Below are 26000 nucleotides of genomic sequence, written 5' to 3'. Positions count from 1 at the left end.
ACAAATTCAAAAGAATAGAAATCATACAGTGAATGCTCTGAGGCCATAATGGAATTAAACTAGCTCTCAACAATTAAAAGATACATGGAAAATCCCAAAATACTTCTAAAAATTACAAAAACTGCTTATTGCTCTGAATTGAATGTAAATACAATTTGTCTACTTGTCAAATGCAGTGAAAGCAGTGTCAAGAGGGAAATTCATACATGAACTCATATATTTAAGAAAGCAGAAGATCTATAATCAACAATCTAACTTCTCCCTTAGGGAGTCAAAATAAATTGAACTCAAAGTAAGTAGAAGAAGAGAAGTAATAAAATATAGGATAGAAATGAGTAAAGCTGAAAACAGCAATGTGAGAAAATCAATGACACCAAAAGCTAGTTCTTCATATATTTGATAACTTAGATGGAATGACTACTTTATTTAAATATATAATCTGACAAAACTAACACAAAAAATACACCATATAATAAGCTCATATTTATAGACCCAAAATCAACAGTATCAATTATTATTTTCTGAAATAGAATGCTCCAGGCCCAGATGGGCTCACTGATAAATTTTACTAAACATTTAAAGAAATTATACCAACATTCCTCAATCTCTTCCAGAAGACAGAAGCTGAGGAAATATTTCCTAATTCACTGTATGATTGCTGAGGACAGCATTACCCTAATGTCAAAACCAGACAAAGATATTATAGGGAAAAACAAACAAAAATTTACAGACCAATGTCACCATGAAAATAGATGCAAAAATCCTAAATTTTAGTAAAGCAAACAATGTATTAAAACCCTCAACTAGGTGGGGCTTTGCAAGGCTGGCTTAGCATTCAAATAATTAATGTAAGCCATAAAAAATAAAAAAGAAAATTACATGATTCTATCAACAGATGCAGAAATGGTGTTTGACAAAAATCCCAATATCCATTCATGATAAAAATGCTTAGCAAAGGGCTAGGGTCATGGCTCAGTGGTAGAGCACTTGCCTAGCATGTGTGAGGCACAGAGTTAGATTCTCAGCACCGAAAATAAAATAAAATAAAGATCCATTGATAACTAAAATAATAATTAGAAAAAAATGCTTAGCAAAAGCAAAATAAGCCAATTCCAAAACACCAAAAGCTGAATGTTTTCTCTGATATGCAGAAGCTAATTCATAAGAAGGAGGTGGGGAGCTAGGGAAGAATAGAGTGACCTTAGATAAGTACAGAGGAGTGACCTTAATACAGGGGAGTGAAGGGAGGGAAAGGGGTATGGGGGTAGGAAAGATAGTAGAATGAAACAGACATTATTATCCTAAATATACATATGACTGCATGACCAGTGTGATTCTACAACATGTACAACCAGAAAAATGAAAAATTATACTCCATATATGAATATTATATCAAACTGCATAAATGTATTCTACTATCATATATAACTAATTAAAATAAATTTTTAAAAAACATTTAGCAAACTTCAAACTGAGGAAATGTTCTTAAACTTGATAAAGAACATCTATAGAAAACCTATAACTAAACATCAACTAACATCATACTTATTGATAAGAGATTAAAAGCTTTTCCTCTATAATTAGGAAGAAGGTAATTTTTAATTAATCTTTTCAATATCATACCACAGTCCTGGATAATGCAATAAAACAAAAGATGAAAATAAAAGGCATTTTTAAAATTTTATTTAAAAAAAATAAAATTGCCTTTGTTTTCAGATAATGATTATTTATGTAAAAAAATCAAAAAAATCAACAAAGAAACTACTAGAACTAATACCAATTATAATAAGCAATTATAACAGGGTTGCTGGAGATAGGGTGAGTATACAAAAGTCAGTTGCTTTCCTATACACCAGCAACAAAGAAGTGGACTCTGAAATAAAAATCACAATACTATGTATGCTAGCATCATAAATGAAGTATTTAATCATAAATCTAACAAAATGTACAGATCTATATGAGAAAATTACAAAATCCTAATGAAAGAAATAAAATATAAATAAATGGAGAGATATTCTATGTTCATGGATACGAAGATAATATTGTCAAGATGTCACTTACCTCAGTTTGATCTGTGGATTCAATCTCATCCCAATCAAAACCACAGCAGGTTATTTTGTGTGTATCAACAAACTGATGTTAAAGATTTACAAAGAGAGATACAAGTCACAGAAGAGCCAACACAATATTGAAGGAGAAGGTCAAAGTTGGTGGATGGTCAGCATTCAAATTCAAGATTTTTTATAAAGCTATAATAGTAAAGATGGTGAAACACTGGTAAAACCTAAACCAACAGAAAAGAAAATAGGGCCCAGAAATATAGTCAAGTAATCTTTGGTGAAGGAGCAATAGCAATACAATGAATAAAAGATGTCTTTTCAACAAACAGTACTGGAACACCTGGAAACCCTTGTACAAAACACACATACACACACACACACACACACACACACACACACACAGACTTCCTTATACTCTTCACAAAAATTAAAATGAATCAGAGATTGGCATCTGGTAGAATTTTACATTGGTAAAATGTAAAACTATAAAACTCCTAGAAAATAAAAAAGCAGAAAATCTAGTTGCCCTTAGGGATGACATTTTAGATATAAAACCAAGGCATTTCATAAAAGAAAAAGCTGACATGCTCTACTGCATTAAAAGTAAAAACTTAGGCTCTGAAAAATACATCGTCAACAGAAAAAGAAAATAAGCCACAGACTGAGAGAAAATAGTGGCAAAAGACATATCTAGTAAAAGACTATTACCTAAAATATGCAAAGAACTCTTAAAATTCAACTACAGAAATGTGGGTACACCTAAACAGAACGGGGGGTACAGCAGTCGCTTAGCATTCATGAGGTCATGAGTTCAATCCCCAGCACTGCCAAGAAAAAAAAAGTCAGCAATAAGATAACAAGACGATTAAAATTTTTTTTTTAAAAAAAAAGATCTAAACACATACATTGCAAAGAAGTTATGTGAATGGCAAGTAAGACATGAAAACAATGCTCAACATCATATGCCATGAGAGAACTGCAAATTCAAATGAGATACCATACCATATCTGTTAGCATGGAAAAAATCCAAAACACTGACAACATCAAATGCTGACAAGAATGTGCAGCAATTCATTCATAATATTGGGAATGCAAGATGGTGCAGCCCACTGTGAAAGTCAGTTTGGCATTTTCTTATAAAGCTAAACATACTCTTACCATGATCCAGCAATTATGCTCCTTGGCATTTACTCCAAGGAGCTGAAAACTTACAACCATACACACACACACACACACACACACACACACATACACACACACACACACACACACTGCACATATTATGTTTTTAATGCTTTATTCATACCTGCTAAAACATGGAAGAAGACAAAACACTCTTCAATAGAATGAATTAGTAAACTGGCATACACAAGCAATACAGTATCATTCAGAAAGAAAATGAGCCACCAAGGCATGAGAAGTCATTGAAGAAACTTAAATACATATTACTAAGTGAAAGAAGTCAATTTGAAAAGGCCATATACTATTTGGTACTGTATTACATTCTTGAAAAGGCAAAACTATGGAGATAGTACAAAGGTAGGTATTAGGGAGAGAACAAAATGAACAGGCAAAGCACAGAGGATTTTTAGAGCAGTGAAACTATTCTGAATGATACTACAATGGCAGATACATATGATTATGTATTTGTCAAAATCCATAGAATGTATATTACCAAGAGTAGACCATGATGCAAACCATGGATGCAGGAGTGATAAGGATATGTCAATGTATATTCATTAACTGAACAAATGTACCTCTCTGGTGAAGAACTTGACCAAGGGAAGGCAAAAAAAATCATAAAAAAATATATAACTGAGGATTTCTGCTACGAGTTATAATAGAGTAACATGGAATATATGTATTGTTTGGCCTGAAAGAACTAAAAATCCAGGAAATAAATGAAATAAGAAACTAGACATTGGGCAATAAAGAACAGTGATCCCTAAAAGACAGGAATCATAAAATGTGAGTCCCACAAACACTACAGTTTAAGAGGAAAAGATTCTAGGCAGCAGTGCAAGGAAGAAGAAACCAAGGGAAAAAACAATGATTTCTGAATTGCCTAGAAAGAATTGGGAGTCCAGGGAAGTTGCTGTGTTTTGAATTTGGTTTGTCCCCTCTAAAACTCTTGTTGAAATTTTATTGCCATTATAGGCAATATTGGAAGGTGGGGCCTCTAAGAGGAAATTAGGGTTTACAGAGGGATTATTGTCATTCTTGGGACTGGATTAATTCTCAAGGGAGTCGGCTTTTCCTCTTATGGGACGAGATTAGTTACCACAAGAATAGGTTACTGTAAAGGGAAACCATTCTCATAATTTTTTCTTCTGCACGTTCCCACTTGCCCTTCTGCTTTTTCACCAGGTTAAGAAGCACAACATGAGATCATCACCAGATGTGGATCTTGGGTTTTCAGTCTCCAGAATCATGAGATGAAATTAAGCCTCTACAGGCATATCTCATTTTATTGTGCTTTGTTTTACTGCACTTCACAGATATTGAGAATTTTATAAATTGAAGGCTTGTGAGAAGCCTGCATTAAAGCAAGTCTATTGGTTCCATTTTTCCAAGGGCATGTGCTTACTTCATGTCTCTTTTGTCATATTTTGGTAATTCTCACAATATTTCAAGCTTTTTAATTATTATTTTGCCTATTATGGTGATTGTATCCAGTACTCTTTGATATTAGTATTATAAATGTTTGGGGGAACCATGAACTACACCCATATAAGATTAATTGATAAACATGTGCTCTCACTGTTCCACTGACTGTTCCCTCTTTCCCTCTTCCCTAAGACACAACAATATTGAAATTATGCCAATTAATAACACTACAATGGCCTCTAAGTGTTCAAATGAAAGGAAAGAGTTGTGCAACTCTCATTTTAAACTCAAAGCTAGAAATGAACAAGTTTAGTTAGGAAGGTACATCAAAAGCCTAAGGAAACTGAAAGTTAGGCATCTTGTATTAAGCAGTCAACCAAGCTGCTAATGTAGAGGAAAAAGTTTCTGATGGAAATTAAAAGTGCTAATCCAGTGAAGACACAAATAATAAGAAAGTGGAGCAGCCCCATTGCTGATATGGAGACAGTTTTGGTAGAACTGATAGAATATCAACCCAGCTAAATATAATCAGAACAAAGTCCTAACTCTTTTAATTATATGAAATCTGAGAGAGGTAAGGAAGCTGCAAAAGAAAAGTCTGAAGATAGAAGAGTTTGGGTCATGAAGAAAAGAAGCCATCTCTGTAACTTAAAAGTGCAAGATAAAACAGCAAGGGCTGATGTAGGAGCTCCAGGAGGTTATCCATAAGATCTAGCTAAGATAACTGATGAGGTTGACTACTTTAAATACCAGATTCTCAATAAAGACAAAACAGCCCTTGTTATGATTTGGATGTGGAAAGTCATCAAAAAAAGCTCATATGTTTGAAAGCAGGATCCTCTGTGCAGAAAGGTTTCAAGGGTGGGACCTAGTTGGCAGAAATAGATCACTGGAGGTGGGTCCTAGAAGGGTTTATCTTCTCCCCAGCGCCTTCCTCTCTCCAGGTTTCACAGCTTCCCTACTGACTTGAGCTGAGTTTTCCTCCACCATATCCTTCTGCCATGATGCTCTGCTTCACCTCAAACCAAGAGCAATAGAGCTGGCCAACCATGGACTTTTTTTAATCCTCTCAAGACTGAGCCAAAATAAATCTTCCCTTCTCTAAATTATTCTTGTCAGGCATTTTGGTCAAGTGAAAAAAAGCTAACACAGCCTTATATTAGAAGAAAATGCCATCTAGGGCTTTCATAGCTAGAGAGGAAAAGACAATGCATATCTTCAAAGCTTCTAAGGACAGAGTAACTCTCTTGTTAGGGGCTAATACATTTGGTGACTTTTAAGTTGAAGCCAATGTTGATTTACCATTCTGAAAATCTTAGAACCTTAAGAATTATTCTCAAAATATACTCTACCTGTGCTCTTTAAGGGAAACAAAAATAAAAAAAGTTCATATGACACTACATCTGTTTAAAACAGGCTCTTACTAAGTATTTGAAGCCCACTGTTGAGAACTACTGCTCAAAAAAAAAAAAAAAAAAAAAAAAAAACAGGAAAAAAAGATTCTTTCAAAATGTTATTGCTGACTGACAACTTAACAAGAGTTCTACTAAAGAGCTCTGACGGAGATGTACAACAAGATTATTTTTTTTTCATGCCTGCTAAAACAAAATCCATTTAGCAGCCCACAGGTCACAGACTAATTTGACTTCCAAGTCTTATTATTTAAGACAGACATTATTTTGTAAGGCTATAGTTACCATAAATCCCTCTGATGGATCTAAGCAAAGAAAACTGAAAACTTTCTGGAAAGGATTCACAATTCTAAATGTCATAAAATAAATATTTCAGTGACCTGTAACCAAACTTACAGGATCTCGGAGGTAATGCTATACATATACAATCTATAACAAACTTTTAACTTTTCATTTAAAGGAAACACTTCATGGCCTCTCCCTATCAAGTCCAAATTGCCAGCATAGCTACTCTTACACTTTGGGGCTATTATTAAGTAAAATAAGAGTAACCTGAACATAAGCACCATGATACCATGATAGTCAATCTGATAACCAAGAAGGATACTAAGTGACTGATCAACAAGCAGCAGATATAGCATAGATATACTAGACAAAGGAATGATTCACATCTCCAGAGGATGAAATGAGGCAATGAGAGATTTCACCATTCTACTCAGAACAGCATGAAACTTAAAACTGGGAATTGTTTATTTCTGGAATTTTCCATCTAATATTTTCAGATCCCAGTTGACCACAGGTAACTGACACTGTGCAAAGCAGAACCTCAGACAGGGAAGAACTAATGTACAACTAAAGTTTTCTGCCTTGAAGTCCAACACCTTTTCCATTTTACCATACTGGCATTCAAGATGCAAAAAGAAAACCAAAATTCTAACAACTGATTCACTGTAAGTCACAATATAAACAGCACTCCTAGTTGATTTATTAATGAAAATTGAAACTTTATGACAGTAATCATATACCATATTAAAATGTTGTTTAAAAAGTCTTTTAGACAAAGTATCATAAAATTTTTATTAAAAGGATCACTATATCCCTTTAATATATGCTTTCATGTATGCATAAACAATTTTTCTCACTCTAAAGAACTTAAGGGGCTGGGGTTGTGGCTCAGTGGTAGAGCGTTTGTCTAGCATTGCAAGGCACTGGGTTCGATCCTCAGCACCACATAAAAATAAATAAAATAAAGGCATTGTGTCCAACTACAACTAAAAAAAATATTTTTAAAAAGAACTTAAAAATAAGGATTTAAATAAAAGTACCACATTAGAATCATTAAACATGCATTTAAAAATTCAACCATTTAGGGGATGGGATGTAACAGTGGTAGGGTGGCTTGCCTCACAAGTGCAAAGCTCTGGGTTCAACCCCCAACACTGCCAAAAAAAAAAAAAAATCAACTATTTTAACTGATTCTTAAGTTCTCCTAAAAATTATACTAGTAATAAAATTTTCCAGGGTAATTAATTCTTAAGTGAAATATTCTGCTTGCATGACCTAATATATTCACTCACAGACACTAATAAGTGTTTAATATGCATTAATTTTATTTAATCTGTATAAAGATTCCAAAATTCAGAAATTATTATTAGCTTCTTTCACTGATTAAAAAAAAACTTAAAGATTTGCAGTAACTTTTTCAAGATTATAGGATAATAAATAATATATCTGAGACCTGAGTTCAGTTTGACTCCACATCCTATATTCCAATATAAGCATCATCCACTTTGAAATGCTAAAAGTCCCTCAAGTTATTATATTCCTCTTCTTGCTTCAAAGAAAATGGACAACTGGCTAGGCACTGTGACACAGGAGTATAATCCCAGTGGCTCGTGCCTGTAATCCCAGTGGCTCCGGAAGCTGAGGCAGGAGGATTACAAATTCAAAACCAGCCTCAGCAATTTAGCAAGGACCTAAGCAATGTAGCAAGACCCTGTCTCAAAATAAGAAATGAAAAGGCTGGGGATGTGGCTCCATGGCTAAGCATCCCTAGGTTCAATGCTTAATACAACACTCGAAAAAAAAAAAAAAAAAAAGACAGAAAAGAAAAGTGTCATAAAATTTGTGTCATATTGTGTCATAACATTTGCTTCTCAGAACAAATTCTCCCTTGGAAATTATTGTGTAAAGAGAGGTTTAATTCTCAAGCCAATCCTCGAAAACTTCACTATCACTCAAAATAATATTTCAACCAAAGGTTCTGTTGAATTATAATAAGACAAAAGAACATCATCTTCTGTCACAATCTCTAAAAATATATCCCAAATCCTAGAAGTAATATGAAATTGCTTTGTTGCTTTCAGGTCACAACCAGGAATGATTTGATATGTCCCATTCCCCATCATGAGTATCATCAGGAAATAATAAAGATGCCAATTCTCAGGGAAGGAAGGGACAAATCCAGGAAGAGAAAAGGGTAGGGTAAGAAAGTCCCATTTATTTGTATATGTATTCAAGTTTGAAGCACAAAAGGGCCTCTGCTATTAAAACTATTTCTGTTACAGTTCAGTATTAAAACAACAACAACAAAAAAGTTGTACAAACTAGGATGGAAACAACTTGCAAACAGATCTGGAACACAATACACTCATAAATTGGAAATGAGCTGTATTCACTAATATTCTCTATTAAGTAGCTAGTCCTTCCAAATTCTCTGAAAGTTAAAATATTTTAGAAAGAGGAAACGGTGACAGAGCTATGACTCCCTTTAGCTGCATATACACAAAAATATCTTTATACACAAAGTACCCAAGTCAGTGGCAATATGTACTAGATACTCTGGAGTGATAATAACCAAGTCATATATCCAAAACACTTTAGTATTCTTCTTTTAAATAAGGAATTTGAGGGGCTGGGCTTGTGGCTCAGCAGTAGAGTGCATGTCAGAGGCCCTGGGTTCAATCCTCAGCACCACATAAAATAAATAAATAAAATAAAGGTATTGTATCCAACTAAAAAATTAAATATTTTTAAAATAAATAAATAAGGAGTTTGAGATTATGTTCAGATCTTTAAAACTATGAAACTTATTCTTTTTTACTGGCAGAGCTTCATTTTGTTTTGTTTTGTTTTTAAGCTCTAGGGATGGAACCCAGCATGGAGCTATACTCCCAGCTCTTTTTATATTTTATTTTGAAACAGGATTGTGCTATGTTGTCCAGGCTAGCCTCAAACTTGTGATCCTCCTGCCTCAGCCTCCCAAGTTGCTGGATCACAGGCATGAACCACTATATCCAGTTTTGAGAGAATGTTTAATAGGATGTTTAAAGATGGGATATTAACATATTTTGCTGTGCTGATCTGATTAGTAAAAACAGACAGACATGTGCTTTTATACTATGATGATGATAAAGTGTCAGTCTAGAGTATAATTTAGCAATAATTGTCAAGTCACAAAAATATGCATAGTTTTTGACTCAGTAATCCAACTTGTAAGAAAAAATGCCAGATATCCATAAATTAATTTATGTCACAAATTTTAAAAATAATTTCAAAATTATTTCTCAAATTATTTTGTGCCTGTATACCTAAAGTTGGGGGGAAAAAATTAAATGTCCAATACCACTAAGAACCAAACAAAAATATATCTATTAGATAAAATATTATACTAGCATTAGAAACTATATTACTAAAACAAGTCAATAACAAAACAAAAAAATGTTCATGATACTTGAAATGCAAAAAAGCACATTAAAAAATCATGGATAACTACATATAACTATATATATGATTCTAAATTTGTATTTTGAGATCTTATTTTCTCTGTACAGTGTTTTCATCCATAAAATGAAGATTGCACATTTAAATATAAAATGTAAAGATCTTATATTTCATATCTCAGTGAAATGTTAAATGACTTATTTGCAAAGTTCTTAGAATGTTATCCTGGTACATATAAAAACAACAGCAATTATTTTCTGCTGTTATAATTATATATTTATACACACACACACAAAGAAAAATTGGAAGAAATGTATCAAGATATTATCAAAGATCCTGAATTCTAACAAAACTAATTCTAAGACTGATTCTAAGAACTGATTGCATATTAGAAGATATTTTTTAAAGTCTTTACATCATAGTGAGGTATTTACAAATAAAATCCAATACCCAAGATTTGCTTTAAAAGACTTCACTGGGAGGTTTATTTGTGGAGATTTTTTCCGAACACTTTCATGTTATCAGAAGTAGGTAACCTCTGGGTAATGGAATTATTACTAATTTTTATTTCCTTTTTTTCTATTTTCCAAATATTCTACAATGATTTGAAATTATTTTTTAAATGAGAACATTTTTTTTTCAAAGAGCTTTAAGAAAATCCTTACCAATACTCCATCCACAGATGAAACTTTCTCCCAAGTTAACCAAGCTCTTTCTCTGACATGATCTGGTATCTTTAATTTCTGACATAAGGCAGTAAAATCAGGTTCTTCAGTTTCTTCAAACTCAAGCCTAACAAATGAAAATAATCATATAACAGGCACATACTTATAAACATTTGTTTCAATAGTTTGCACATAATAGCACTATTCTGAAAGAGAACATCACATAAGTACTTTAATATCTTAATTTATCTTCAAAAATTATTACATTTAGAATTTAAACATGTTTATCTTTTTCATAGTCTTTCCAAAATAAAGAAGCTACACAGTGAAGAATATTTGCTGACATGGTTAATCAAATATACTCGAGTGCAGCAAAACAGCTTTGTGAAAGAAATTAAGTACAATAGTTAATGCTGTTTGGGAAATAGGATAATAACAACAGAAAGAAAAGTCTACAGATAATATTAAACAGTTCATTCAAAGACAGTGAGTTTGCTAAATTGTAGTCTACACTTACCAATGTTTCACATAATATTAATTATTACAGCACTTATTTCAGCTCTTACTCCTTGACCTTTTTTAACTAAGGTAAGCATTCAATAAATTCTTATTCACTAACTTCTTTTCTTTAATTTGATATCTATTTAACATCTAATAATAATAGCAACAGTGTGAGGAATAACTTAACTTTTGAGTATTCATTATGATCCTATACAAAATACTTTAGATGATGGTGGTTTCACTGAATCCCCACATTAAGTACTTCCATTATTTTTGTTTCATAGATGTCTACCAAATGGGAGAAATTAAAGCACTCACCTGAGATCACAGAAATTAAGAAATAACCACATTATGATCCCAAATCTAACTCCATAGTCCAGGTCCTTGACCACTACTCTAAACTGCCATCTCCTTCTTGAAATCATAACGAACTTTTGATTATTTCAGTAACAAAGTTGGAAAGCTGTTCTTAGTCAGTTTTTCTCGCAACTACATCACTTAGACAACAGATAATGCAACAGAAATAACATCTCAACTCTCAAAGTAAAAATGGACTTGTCAATGGAAATATAGTCAGACTGGGTCCTGAATCCATCCCTAAAACAAGTTCCTGAACTTCAGATTGTCAGGTGATAGTTCTACTCTTGTAAAGACAAGGATTTGATACAAAACAACATTTTAGTCAACAACAAACTGAGTATATTAACAATAGTATAATAAGATTATAATGGAACTGAAAAAGTCATATCACCTAGTGACATTGTAGTCATTATAATGCACAACACTTTACTCCTGTGTTTTGGGTGGTGCTAGCATAAGTAACCTACTGTGCTGCCACTTGTAATAAAACATGCAATTATGTACAGACTATAATATTTAAACAACTATATTACTGGTTTATATATTTACTATATATTATATATATATATATATACACTATATTTTTATCATTAGAGTTTACTCCTTCTACTAAATTAAAAAAAAAAAAAGTTTTGTCAAACAGCATGCTGTATTATGCCAGCAGCACCCTCATACATCTCATGTTTACTTCTTGACTGCATCACGCCAGATCAAGTGATTGACCTATACTATTTAGGTGTGTAAGTGCGTTCTACAATGTTCATACAAGATTTACCTAATGATGCAATTCTCAGAACATATCCCTGTCACTAAACACACATGACTAGTTTATCCATAGAGATCAACTGTGCTGCATCTTGTATAGTTTTAACTTAGAATTTTTTATAATTACATCATTTAAAGGTATATAAAATAATGTGATGAGGGAAAGAGAAAGAAACTTCTTTTCCAAGATGATGGGTAGATTTCAATATTTCTGCTTACTCTACAATAATCAAAATTACTTACAAAGCTGTGTGGATGACATGGAATTCTAAAGATATTACTGTTTTTTTCAAAGGGAAACTTTCAAGTATTGGACTCATCAGAGTTTAATCAGAAACTGAAGCAATATTTTTCTCTTGGAACATTCCCCAGACCTTTTCGTTTGTAATATTTTGTTCTTACCAGTGAGTATGATTTTAATTGACCTATACGACAGTTCATTTAAATAGATGAATTTTAAATAGGCATGGACAGTCCATTTATAAAATTCTATTTCAATCTTTTACAGTTTAACCTGAATTCTGTTACAATCTGGGGAGTGGAAAGAAAGGTGCTATTCAGAGTGAGGATAAAATGAAGCTTGGTGACGGACTAGAATGGGAGAGGGAGTGGAAGGGTCAGAAACAAGACCTATCCCCCTGCAATGGATCTGCAGTCTCAAAGTAAACTCAATGCTGACAAAAATAATGATCATATACTATTTAAATTTTTGCTACTTAATCATAAAGTAACAGCCGGGAGAAAAATAATGTTGAAACGCAATAGATAGCTCCCTGTCATGTTTTACTGCATCCACATGAACTTGCTTAAATTTAGATTTCATTTAGTAAAAGGTGGTTGCGAAAGTTCCTTGTGAGCACAAGAACACCCCTGATTTTGTACCCAAACAAAACCAAAAAAGAGGGACACAAGGATTCTTTCTGATTAAAGGCAAAAATGGAAGAAAGAACGAGGCACGCTGAGGCCGACTAACAAGCAAGAGGAGCCCTCTTCAATAAGAAAGAGAAAAAGTTGAGCAACTTTCCAGCGCTTACTCTCCCGAAACTTTTGCCCCTGTATCAGTTCCTCTAAAAAGAGTTACGCTCTGCCAGTCACCGCAGATGGTTTTAAATCCCCACGGCACAAAGCATTGTTCTAAGGAAACCCCACAAAACCTTTCGGTCCAGGATCCCGTGGGCAACTGACACCCACAACCCTGCGCTTCAAGTCCAAGACGGTTTTTGGCCTCTCCGGGACCGGGCTGTAGATGCAGTGCACGCCCAGAGGAAAAGACTTCCAACTGTTGCATCGCAGGAGATCAAAACAAAAAGTCCAACGACCCCCGAGCAATCCGTATCTCGATGAGAGAAAAACTCTCTAACAAACATAGGTCGTTTTTTTAAAAAATTATTATTACTCTTCTGCGTGTGAGAGGGGCGCGCAATGACCCGCCGCCTTGGAGCCTCCGCCTCGCCGGCGGAAAGACTGCACCTGTCACTTCGCTCAGGAACCCGAGCCCCACCCGCCCGACACCTGTCAAGCTGGAGCCGAGACCCCTCCGGGATGCCCTCTCCTCGCTCGCGAGCGCAGAACCCTGTCACCGCCGAGCCGACGCTCCGCCGCGGCGGGAGATGAGAGAGATGTCCTCCCGCCGGGACCGGCCCCGGAGAAGATGCGCCCGGCTCTAGCGGTCGCGGCGCCCACTCGCCGGCACTCTCCGGGCGCCCTTCCCGCCGGCGGCCGCGGCGGCGGCGGCGGCTCCGCTCGCTCACCTGGCCAGAGGCAGGTCCTCTGGGCCACTGTCCTGCTCCGGGTCCTCCTCAGGAGGAGGCGGCGGCGGCGGCGCCGGGGGTTCCACAGCCGCCGCCGCGGCAGCCGCCGCTCTTCGGGGGGTTTTGGGCGGCATGACGCGCTCCCAGGGCAGGCGCCAGGGAGCTATGGAGGAGCGCGGAGAAGGCGGCGCGCGCGCACGTCGGGGCACGCCCCGTCCTCTCTCGACTCCCGTTACAAAAATAATTTGAACGTCCCCTGAGAAAAACCGGACGCGCCCTCCCCCGCCCGGCAACCGAGCGCCGCGTCCAACCGCGGGAAAACGTCACTTCCGCCCGCGGCGTCACGTCCGCGAGGCTCCCGGGCTCGCCGGCGTCTGGGGGGAACCGGGGCGCCGGCGGTGCGCGGGCCGTGGCGCGAGGGCGCACGGCCTGGGCGGGAAGGCCCGGCCTCCCCGGAAGCCGGCATCGCTGCCTGGACCTGTTTCCACCCGAAACGCGCCGCTCGGGGGCGGCGTACCTGCACCGCGGCTTTACAGAGAATCTGGTGGGTGACAGTGGGCACCCCTCTTTCTACGTGGGGCTGCTCGCGGCCGACCAGCGTCCCGGCAGGGGATCTCTGGCGAGCGCATCCAGGGCGGGCACGCCCCTCTCCTTTCGCGGGCGGCCCCCTCCCTCTGCACCCGGCTTCTCCCGCCCAATCCGTTGAGCACAGAAGCCAAAACAAAAACAAACACCAACGTTGGAACTCGGAGTCGGAGCTGAACTTTGCCTATTTCTGGGAGTTAGAAAGTGGAGAGCTGACACTAGCGTTTTGGAGATCCCGGGTTAAGAAAAGAGGAGCGGGGAGCAATGTATAGATGGTAGTGTAATATACGATATTAGTATTGTAAAAACCGGAGCCACCATCGAAATGTCTAAGGGAGATCTTCAAAGGAGCAGTGACAATTAAATACAAATTTGCAAGACTGACCTAATGTCTGTGGTGAATTTAATATGTACCAGGCACCGTACTGGCCGCCTCATATAATTCTTATGTAATCCTCAGAAATAGCCCATCAAAAGCATAATATCATGGGCTGGAGTTGGGGCATAGTGGTAGAGTGCTTACCTTACACGTCTGAGGCACTGGGTTCGATCCCCAACACCACATTTTTAAAAAACTAAATAATGCATTCTGCTGTCATGTATAACAAACTAGAATAAATAAATTTTAAAAAACTAAACAGAGGTATTGTGTCCATCTACGGCTAAAACAAAAACATAACAGCATTCCATTGGAAAACAGGCTCAAAGGAGTTAATGAACTTGCCCAAATCAAATAGCAAATGAAGGCCTCCGCTTACTTGAACCCAAGTATATTTGATTCCACGTATCCATTACATTATATTGCAAAAGCACAAAGACATCAGAAAAGAGCTTACTGGAACTACCACCATCAAACATTGACTTTGAAGCTGTTTCTTCTGTCACTTGGTATTTATATTAATAGACGTCTTATTTGAGTACACGATTTTCTCTTTGGCACTCTGCCATGTGTGTACAAATACCATTGGGGTTTTACTCAGATACTGTGAGTCAAACACAGTTGTGTTCTGATGTTAATTTCCTTATCCTGTTTTTACAATACTAATTTTTTAAAACTAAATGAGCAAGGAGAGAGGCAGCAGGAAACTTCAATACGTTTATGCCAGCAAGTTGTACAATAGACAGTCTTTCTCTCCATATGCTGACATATTCGAGGATGTGTAAAGGTTTGGCAGGTACTGACCAGTCCTGCAGTCTTTTCTAACTTCAGAAACCCTCTATTTGGGGTCCAGATATTTTCCAGGAATTGGGAGCCAGGCCCAGGTCCTGCCACGGAGAATAAATGTGATTAAAGTGGTAGTTCCATCCACCTTGCTCCAGATTTAGGCAAGAGCTCCAGATGCAGATTTGATCTTTGGAAGATGGAGCATAATCTTCTGGTGGCCCAATAAAATGGGATATATGAATAACACAATTCTACCCCTTAACTATAATCTTGAGAATATGATTTACCAGTTGCTGCAACTGTTGTAACCTGAGGTAGGCCAAACTAGAGAGAAGGCAGAAATGCGAACATTGGTGCAGGAAGAGTATATAAAGAATTGGGTCCTCAGAGTTTCTGATTTGGCCAACCCTAGAGCCAACCTTAACTGAGCTAAAGTTTTCAGCTGTCTGTACCAGAAAACATGACTGATATTTCTCCTGTGAGCCCCTTTAGGATAAAGACTAAATCATAGGTGTCATTGTGGCCTTAGTACCTAGCACAGTATTGGACACACAGTAAATGCTTGCTTGCTAACAGTAGGGAGAGCAGAAGAGCTAAGGAAAGTTCTGGGAACTGAAGTAAGCTCTCTTCAAATGTAGATATGACTTGCTTTATTTAAACCTATTTTATCAATATCAGATTTACCACAATTATGATAAATCAAAGACAAGATTTCTCAATTTACAAAAATATATGTATATTTACCATGGCTTAATTCAACAATGTTCCATAGTGCATTTAAAATATATTTTCCAGGACTGGGGCTGTGGCTCAGTGATAGAGCACTTGCCTAGCATGTGTGAGGCACTGGGTTCAATTGTCAGCACCACATATAAATGAATAAAATAAAGCTCCATCAGCAACTCAAGACATTTAAATAAATAAATTAAATTAAATATATCTTCCTTCCACACAACTCAGGAGCAACTGAGTCAAAGTCTTTACATTCTCTACCACAGTGTTCTGTGGTACTACCAGAGAAGTATTCAGAAATTCTGCAGATTCTTAAGTTGCACCACATGTCCCTCTACCTGTGTAATAATTTTAAGAAGATTACTGTAAGGAGAGGAGGAAAAAAGCAACCTTTCTTAGGACTTTCTGTGTATCTGAAAAGGAATTCTCTTCAGCTGGAGACCCCTTCAGTGATATTAGACATATATATCTATATGAGATATATATCTTCACTATATATGTATACATATGTTTCCAGTATGTAATAAGTCTTCCTTCCATGTGCTTGCGCCACCAAACTTCCACACTATTTTCATTTTTTTTTTTTTTACCATCTTGCTTCTTAAGAGTATGGTTTCCATTGATTCACACTACTTCCCCAATTCCTCAGCTTATTAATGCCTGGATTTCTTCCACTACCATCACCAGCACTCCGTTGAAATCATTCTTCCAAAGGTCACCAACGTCCTGATTGTCAATTTAATGACTTATTTTTGGTCCTTTGCCTCCTTAACCTTTCTTGCAGTTAACACAGTTAACTGATTCCCCTTTCTCAAAAATTCCCTAGTCTTCCACAAATCCATGGTCTCTCCCTCCCTTCTTTTACTTTGCAAACTCCCTTACTAATTCTTTTTCTGCCTGTCTCTTCAATGTAGGTGTTCCTTTGAGCAATGCTTTGCAAAGAGTGGTCCTTGTACCAGTATGAGTCTGCAAAACTGCTTGTGTTTAGTCACAAGGAGTTAAATACTAAAATTAAAAATGTTTAGCATTCATAGCAGTTTGACATGTCAGTAGTATCTAAGAACATGATCATTGGACACTTCTCATTGAACAGAATATGGAACTCTTCTCCAACTTGTGTGGTGAGTTGCAGGGAGCATACCTGTGTCTTTGTCATGCTCCTATGACCATATTTTAAGGTTATTTTTTTATCCTGCAACTCAAAACTAAGTAAAAAATCTCTGAAAATGTAAATTTTTTTATTGTTTTACAGTAATTTTAATTTTACTTGATGCCTGGATTTACTTGAGTCTTTTTTGGCGACTCAGTCACATTAAGGGAGTAAAATTTGTGTCATTTATTTTATTTTAAGTCCTATATTGTAAGAGATGAAATAAATAAAATAAACATCTTTAATGTGTTAGTAACAGTAATAGTAAACTAAGTGATCTTATAAATGATTCTAAAGAATTAAAGAACTAAGGGTTTTTACTAGTTTTACTTAGAAACATAATCCCCCACTTATTGAGTTCATAGCCATAACTCATAGCAAAGTTCTAAAATCATATACTAATAAAGTAATAAAGCCATCAAACTTAAATGACAGTTATATGTGTACAAAAAATAAAGGTAATTATGAATTTGATAAACTATTTTGAATATTTATTCTCCACCAAAATAAGTTCATTCAAACACACACCCACAAACTCATGAATCCAAAATCCATTTCTTCTATTGAAAGATTATTTAAATATAACTATAATTTTATAGGTCAAATTTTTCCCTTTTTATAAGCACATTATATATATGGGATTTGTTATAATATATTCATACATGCACACAGTAAAACAGTATAATTTGATGAATTTCATTCATTCTTGAAGGCTGAGTAATATTCCATTGTGCATATGTACCACATTTTCTTTATCCATTCATCTGTTAAGGGGCATCTAGGTTGGTTCCATAGTTTGGCTGTTGTGAATTAAGCTGCTATAAACATTGATGTGGCTGCATCACTGTAGTATGCTGATTTTAAATCCTTTGGGAGTGGGATAGCTGGGTCAAATGGTGGTTTCATTCCAAGTTTTCTGAGGAATCTACATACTGCTTTCCAGAGTGGTTGTACCAATTTGCAGTCTCAACAGCAGTATATGAGTGTACCTTTTCCCCTCACATCCTCACCAAGTATATGACAATTTTTGAAACTAGCTAATGAAGAATTTAGAAAATAAAGCTTTGTTTCCTTCATCATGGATAAAAGTTTAAAGCGAACATCCTGAGCTTACTAAAATTGCTTTCTTCCATTCTCTTCATACCTTTGAGAGACTGGTTTCTCTAGTATTCATGTTATTAAAGTAAAACACAAAAATAGTTTGGCTATGCATTATCTCCTTCAAGTAGTGTATCATCAATCCAATCAACCTACTTTAGGAAATTTCACAAGGAAGGAACATACTCACTTATCACATCAAAGTTTAAAAATTTATACTGTGTACTGTTTAGTATGAGGAATTTCTACTTAATTCCACAACTTTAATTATTATGACTGTGAAAGGCCAAAAATTAAGAGTATAATAGCAATTCTCCATATTAATTACCTGTAGAGACACTTTCAATGAGCAATTGCGTTTTTGTAATTCTTTTCTTTCATACCATGTGTTTGTCTTATTATATTTATTGAAATGTAATTTTTCTATTTAATGTGGAAAATGTGAGCTTGTATTTGGTTTGCCCTTATTGTTTGTTTTCATTTTATTCTTCTAGCACTTTGTTTTTGTTTTATTTTCCAAAAAGTATCACTTCATGACAAATAGGAAATTTTAAAGAGTGAAAAGTCCCTTCACAGATAATGTTGGAAACAACTGACCTTTGAAGGTCTTCAGTTCTCTTCTTGCTCAATTTCGATCCCATGATTTAAATCACTTCCCATATGTGTTCTTCTTGAATTCTTTCAGGTTTCAAAAAAAAAAAAACAGAAACATGCTCAGTTAATCTGAATTACTCAGGGTTAATGATAATATTACAGGAAAAAAAGGAAGAAAACAAAATGTATCTTGTCATCCCCAATCAGCAGGCAGCTCTCCTTCCTCTGCTTGTGAATGTTATTCTTAATCTCTTATGCTACTTCTCCTACTACACTGACCTTCTCTCCATACCACCAATTCACACTCCTCAGTAGAGAGACTATAGTTGACTGTCCTTCTAAATTGCAATTTCCAGTAGCAGGACCAGTTACATAATTTGTAGGACCCAGACAAAATGAAAATACAGTGCCCCTGGTTCAAAACTAAGAATTTAAAGATGGTAACATGAAAGTATTAAATAAACACCAAGGTCCTTCTAATATGGGGCACTTTGCTACTTCTTAGCTCATATGTCCACGAAGCCAACCAGTTGATGAGGGAAGGTCTGTGTTAGCTAACTAGTATGTACCCATGCCTAACCTGTCTCTGCCATGTAATGGACACTTAACAAATACCAGTTAGGTGAATGACCCTAACAACCTCATTTTAACTTAGTTACCTCTGTAAAGATCTTGTCTCCAAATATAGTCGCATTCTAAGGTACTGGGAGTTAGCACTTCAACATTATGAATTTGGGGGGAACACAAAGAATATTGGCAGTATTCTGAGCTCCCTGATAAAGAGGTTAGGTACTGCTCAAAACAGGAGGAAAAAATTAAGCATTTAAACAAATCTAGTTATCACATAAACTCTAGGTCATATCTCAGGAACAAAGATTTAAGATGACAGGCAGGATTTTGAAGAAAGAAAAGAATGAAAGCATTTCTTCTAGTGTTTGTATTGCTGTCATAATCCAATGCCCTCACTGCAGGTTCAACTCTCCCTAGCAATGGCAAGAACCAGGTACCCAAAGCAGCAAGCTAATAGATATTTACAACTCAAACCAATGAACTGAGTAATAGCAACTCTTCCATTTTTTCAAGTGCATGGGTTTCTCCCAGTGAGGAAAAACAGCTGATCTGGTTTGAATGTGTCCCCCAAAGTTCATTTGTTGGAAACTTAATCCCCAAAGCAACCATGTTGAGAGGTAAGACCTTGATGAGGTGGTGAAGTCATAAAAGTTCTGCCCTCAAGAATGTATTAATATTGTTATCACAGGAGTGGGTTTGTTATAAAAGCTAATTTGGCCACCTCTTGCTCTCTGTCACCATGCATTGCCCTCTGCCATATTATGACAGCAAGAAAGCCTTTGTCAAGTATGGACTCCTCAAAATTGGACTTCCTGCCCTCCAGAACTCTAATAAATAAATCTCTGTTCTTTATACACTATGTGGTTTATGGTTCTATCATAGCAACATAAAACAGACAAAAGACAGCAGCTAACATAGTGTTGACATTTTCTATAAGCAAGCCATCAGGAGTTACGCAGATAGGCATCACCTAAGAACTTGCTGTGACTGAGGTACCTCCTGTTATTTACAACCCTTCAAATCCCAACCATCATCTAATGCGAAAGCCTTCCCTCATTCTCCCCACTGCCCACTATCTCCACAGTGAACGGGAGAAAACCTAATAATTTCATTTTCATGTGGTTTTCCTCAATAGTATTGTTAACATGAGGTGTCCCCTAACCAAAGAAACAAAAAGTAGGAGTTGCAGCTGGGTCTTATTAAGAGTTTTTCCCACTTTGCCAGATAGCACCAATGTTTTGAATTTGTCTCTTTTGGTTTACAGGAATACAAACATTTTATAGTTTCCTCCCTTTTATCTTGTTTTCTTAATGACTTGATGATCTATACAGGTTTCTCTTAATTTGCTGATTTAAATCTGTACAATTTCTACCTGATACATTGCCCTCCTTTCCTGATGAATAAGAGATATGAAAGTCAAATCACCTCTTCAAAGTCCCACACTCAACACTATTGCATTTGGGATTAAGTTTCCAAAAAAAAAAATTGGGGGGACACATTCAAACTAGAGCAGCAGGTTTCTCCTCTTGGGGAGAAAACCATGCACCTGGAAATAGAAGGGTTTCTTCTGGTGCAGTGGCTGTATTCATTGGCTTGAGTTGTAATAATCTAGCTGCTTGATACTCTGATCTGTTTTGGGTAAGGTGAGTAAAAGGTAAGGAATCACATACTCCAAGCACAGTATATGTCTAAAGATATACAGAGACTGTAGTTTAATAATTGGGCCAGTTAACTAGAAAGGTTAGCTATCAATAACAGAACCCAAAATAACAACAGACTAAACAAAACAGAAGGTTTTTTTTATCCCAGGTGAAAGTCTAGAGATGGGAATTCCAGAGCTGAGTGAACGTATTGCTCAACGAAGTCCTCAGGATACAGACATCTGCAACTCACAACTCCACCATCCCTGGGCAGTGCTTAAGGTTCAAGATTGCAGTCAAAAGTCACATGCACTTTCTAGACAGCAGGATGAGGGAAAGGGTGAAGAAAAAGCCAGAGCACATGTCATTTCTCATTGAAGAGGAGTTCCTGGAAACTTCCACAATACATTTTCACTTATAGCCCATTGATCAAAACTTGGAATGCAAAGCCACATCCAGTTGTGAGGATACAGGTAAATAAAATTTTGAGAGGCCATGTGTGTGGCTAAAAATCAGGAATTTTATTAATGTGGATACAAGGGAGACCTAGTAGGAGGCAACCAGAAGTCTCTGCCATAAGTAGTAATATAAACACCCATCAATTGGACACTTTGACAAAGACATTCCCCACAGTTGACTGATACATTGATGGCCTCCAGTGAATCACGTCGACTGATATGCATGCCTGTATATAGTCACTTTCCACATTGATGCTGGGCTTGGCCTTGTGACTTGTTGGCCAATAGGATCTCAGCAAGCTTAAAGTATATAGTACCTCCATAAGAGCTTGTGGTTTTCTGGATCCAAACCCTGTGAGAAGCATCAGTGAGTCCCTATGAGCATGACAGACTACATGGAGAAAGATCTAGCATCCCAGCTGAGTTCAGACTCCCCCCATCCATCAAGTGAGGACAGCAGAAGAACCACTTAGTCAATTAATCACTATTGCTTTTACTTATTAATTTTTGGGATGGGCTATTATACAACAATAAATAAGTGGGGCTGGGGATGTGGCTCAAGCGGTAGCGCACCCGTCTGGCATGCGTGCGGCCCGGGTTCGATCCTCAGCACCACATACAAACAAAGATGTTGTGTCTGCCAAAAACTAAGAAATAAAATATTAAAATTCTCTCTCTCTCTCTCTCTCTCTCTCTCTCTCCTCACTCTCTCTTTAAAAAAAAAAAAGACAAACAATAAGTGGCACAGTCCCCCCAAAAAGTTCTGCAGTTTATCAAGCATTTACTGAGCATTGAACATGTACACAGTACTGTTTAGAACATTAAGGAGGGTGTACTGTATTGCCTAAAATTCATTAGACTCATGAAAAAGAGATAGGTTACTGCTACCCTTAGCAATAAAAGGAGAAATCATTGGAAGAATGCACATGGAATGAAACGAAATGCTGAAAATTAAGATCAGAAAAGGTAGTGTGTCAGACCCAAGCAATGTGTAAGTCACCTTTAAACCCAACTCCTTCCCCTGAATCCAGGCCCACTGAACATTTGCTTTACCCAGCTGCCTCCACAGCAATCAACTCTGCATGTGCTCTGCCCAGCCCCAGTACAGCAAGAGACTTGACAGGAAAGCATCTAGATGGTTCCCCACCCTCATTTCCAAGCCAAGCATAGCTTACCTTCTGGCCCAGCAGGAATGAGACAATGCCTAATCCTTGGGCCTGAGTGATGAGCAGCCTGGAAATGCAGAGGTGTTAATGCCCACGGGATAAACCCTTAATCAACAGAGATGATTGCAGCAAATAAATTCCTGTGCCTCCCTCCACCAAGACAGAATATTCTGAAACAGTAGTTCAGATGATCTCTCAAAACATACTCCCACGGTACTGAGCAGTCAGTTGGGCTTGACATCAAGCATTAGCTAGGTTATTAATACACTATTATACAGTGATGTATTGCTTAACAACAGGGACACAGTTCTGAAAATGTAACAGTAGGCAATTTTGTTGTTGTGCAAACATCAAGCAGTGTACCTAGACAAACTAAGACAGCTTTAATGTCACTAGGTAATATAATTTATATAACCTCCATTGCATATGCATTCCATCATTGACCAGAACATAATTATATGGTGCATGATTGCATTAGTTTCTCCTCCTCCCTGCCTATCCACTTTATCTTCACTCCTGTTTCTCCCAAACTGCACTCAAGCTGTATTTTCTAGAATGAGTAGTAATATTAAAGTTCCAAGTTAAGAGACTTGGCACCAGGAGTATTCTACAGACATCAGGTTGGAAAACTGGGGTGGGGTTACTTACTGATCTTATGGCAATAAAAATCCAGGTTATGGTAAGTAGTTAGTAATCAGGGCCACACAGCAGTATCATAGTTGGTAAGACTTCCCACATATGGCTACTTGGGATGCAGTAGAAGTAGAGAGTGGGATAGGTGTGGCTCTGATGTTTGAACAGTATGGGAACAATGATTATAAGAATTGTGGGGTGGGCTGGATTCTGTTGATGGAATTGTATACCTTACAAAAGAAACTGATGTCTCAGGACAGTCACCTGTCACTCTAAGGCATACCATGATAGCCAGATTATCTCTCCTGGCAATTTTTAATAAGACTGTGATTTCCCATAATCTAAAGCAAGCTATACTAAAAGCAGGTCTAGGGTCTGATTTTAAGAGAAAACGAGTTTTAAAGGCATAGATTTGAAGGGTCACTTTGGTCCACATCTTATCCTGGAGAGGAAATGAGTATTACTCTAAGACTTTGGATGGACAAGACTTAGAATAGGGAATCCCCCAATCTCCCCTTGTAATTTACTGGGGGAAAAAAATAACCAGTTTCAGGGGAAAATCGTGTGGGAAAGGACATTTTAGTACTGACCAGTTTCTATGATGTAACATTCCTACTTTGGTCAATTTCAAGCTACCAACACAATGTCACTAAACAGAGAGTTCAGAAGATATCTACACAGTTGGCTCCCATAAGCTATGAGAAGCTCCAATCCACTGGTGACCTGAACCCTCTGGCTGACAGAAGGTGTACCTCCAGCTTGTTTTAAATTTTCTATTGCCTGCAAATCATACCATGACAGCTTTTGGCAGGTGGTTCCTAAAAAGCATTTGTGGCCATTTGCCAAGTTACTCAAGCACTGGAAAATGAGAATGGTTAGACTCAGGGTCTGAGCAGACACTGTTACCATTATGATTCTCCAGTTAGAATGGGGACCAATGGAGTTTTGGCTTCACTCTAACACAATGGATCCAGTGGGTTCATGAATGTGTTCTATAGTTAAGTTACTGGATATATAATTAGAATAGATAATCTTTGCAGACAAAACTGTCACAGTGGTTCCCTGATCTGTGGAGTAATAGCCATTATGTAAGAGGGCCAGGTAGAGGTCTCTGAAACCACCACTATCATCCCCAGCGAGGATAGGAAATCAGAAGCAAGATAGCATCTTAGAAGAATTGCAAAGACTATCAAAGACTTAAAGGATTGTGTGGGTTATAGTTTTCATTACATTCCCATTTGATTTCTCCTGTCTATCACCTGCAAAACTGAGATCATGGCAGATGGCAGTGAACAGCTATATACTTAACTCAATGGTAGTTCCAACAGAAGCTGCCATGCAGCATGTAATAGCTCCCTATAGATATGCAGCATGTAGTTAAATGCCCTGCAACATGTAGTAGTTGGAGCAGATTAACATACACTTTGGCATTTTGTAGGTAGTTATTGATTGGATATAAGTGGTTTTCCTCATTACCATCATTAGGAAGGATTTATATGCACGAAGAGTAGGAGCACATGGTCACTATGTAGCCCCAGGGCTATTTTAATTCTTCTGCCCTATGTTCTAGTGAGAACAAAGGGGCAAGTTCTCAAGATCAATGCTTCTCAAACACTTGTGGTGACAGACCCGTTCTTTCTTTTTCTCCTTTGTTTTTTTTTTCCTTACTCTCTCCCTCCCACCATACCACACTTTGCCTTCCTCACCCCACACTCTCTTTCTTTCTCATCTGTCATAGAAGAATATTATGGAAATTACTGAACTTGACTAGCATATACCCTACTGCACATGCAAATCACCACAAGTTTGACAACCAACAAAATGACTTATATCCTTCTCACTGAGTCTTCTGATAAAATGCTTTGAAAACACATCAATATCAAACTACTAAAAATTTCTAAACACAAAATTTTCAATTTCTGAATTTACCTTGCCATGTGAACAAACAAGTGTTCACTGTCTGTGGGCTGTAGACCTCTTGTAGACAGCGTAGACATCTGTTTGTAGAGTACACATTGAGCAGCATGGTCTAAATGGCCTAGCAAAACACACGCATACCACAAAATGGGAGATACCATTGGAGGTAATCAAGGACATTGATGAAACTTTTAGGATTCAGCACTGCATATTCTTGGAACACCATCTTTGACATAAAGGACAATTGCACCTGTCCATAATGCCACTAAGAAGAAAACTTATCATTATGGTCCTCTTTGGGTTCTAAGGGCAATATTTACTGTTTTTGGCAATGCAACTCCAACCCATTTATCAGATGACTTAGAAAGCTTCTGGTTGCAAATTGCAAATTCTATCAACAACCACACAAGTTTGGAAATGGATCCTTTATCAACTGAGATGCAATTTG

General features: G+C 37.1%; 1 protein-coding gene across 2 annotated transcripts in view; it reads right to left on the bottom strand.

Moving 5' to 3' along the window:
* The window catches only part of Rb1 (RB transcriptional corepressor 1), a 148012-nt gene extending 133986 nt beyond the window's left edge, over positions 1 to 14026 (bottom strand). The window contains exons 1-2 of one of the 2 annotated variants that reach the window (XM_076871938.1): positions 13845 to 14026; positions 10468 to 10594 (exon numbers count right to left, since the gene is read on the bottom strand). In XM_076871938.1, the coding sequence (XP_076728053.1) occupies positions 10468 to 10594; positions 13845 to 13978 (261 nt within the window). In that variant the 5' untranslated portion in view covers positions 13979 to 14026. Of the gene's footprint in view, positions 1 to 2061; positions 2123 to 10467; positions 10595 to 13844 lie in introns of those variants that run through there. The other variant, XM_076871937.1, reaches the window with a different exon arrangement.
* Positions 14027 to 26000: the final 11974 nt, after the last annotated feature.

Source organism: Callospermophilus lateralis, chromosome 12, assembly GCF_048772815.1.
Source record: "Callospermophilus lateralis isolate mCalLat2 chromosome 12, mCalLat2.hap1, whole genome shotgun sequence".
Classification (NCBI taxonomy): Eukaryota; Metazoa; Chordata; class Mammalia; order Rodentia; family Sciuridae; genus Callospermophilus; species Callospermophilus lateralis.
This window is presented reverse-complemented; position numbering and strand designations above follow the sequence as displayed.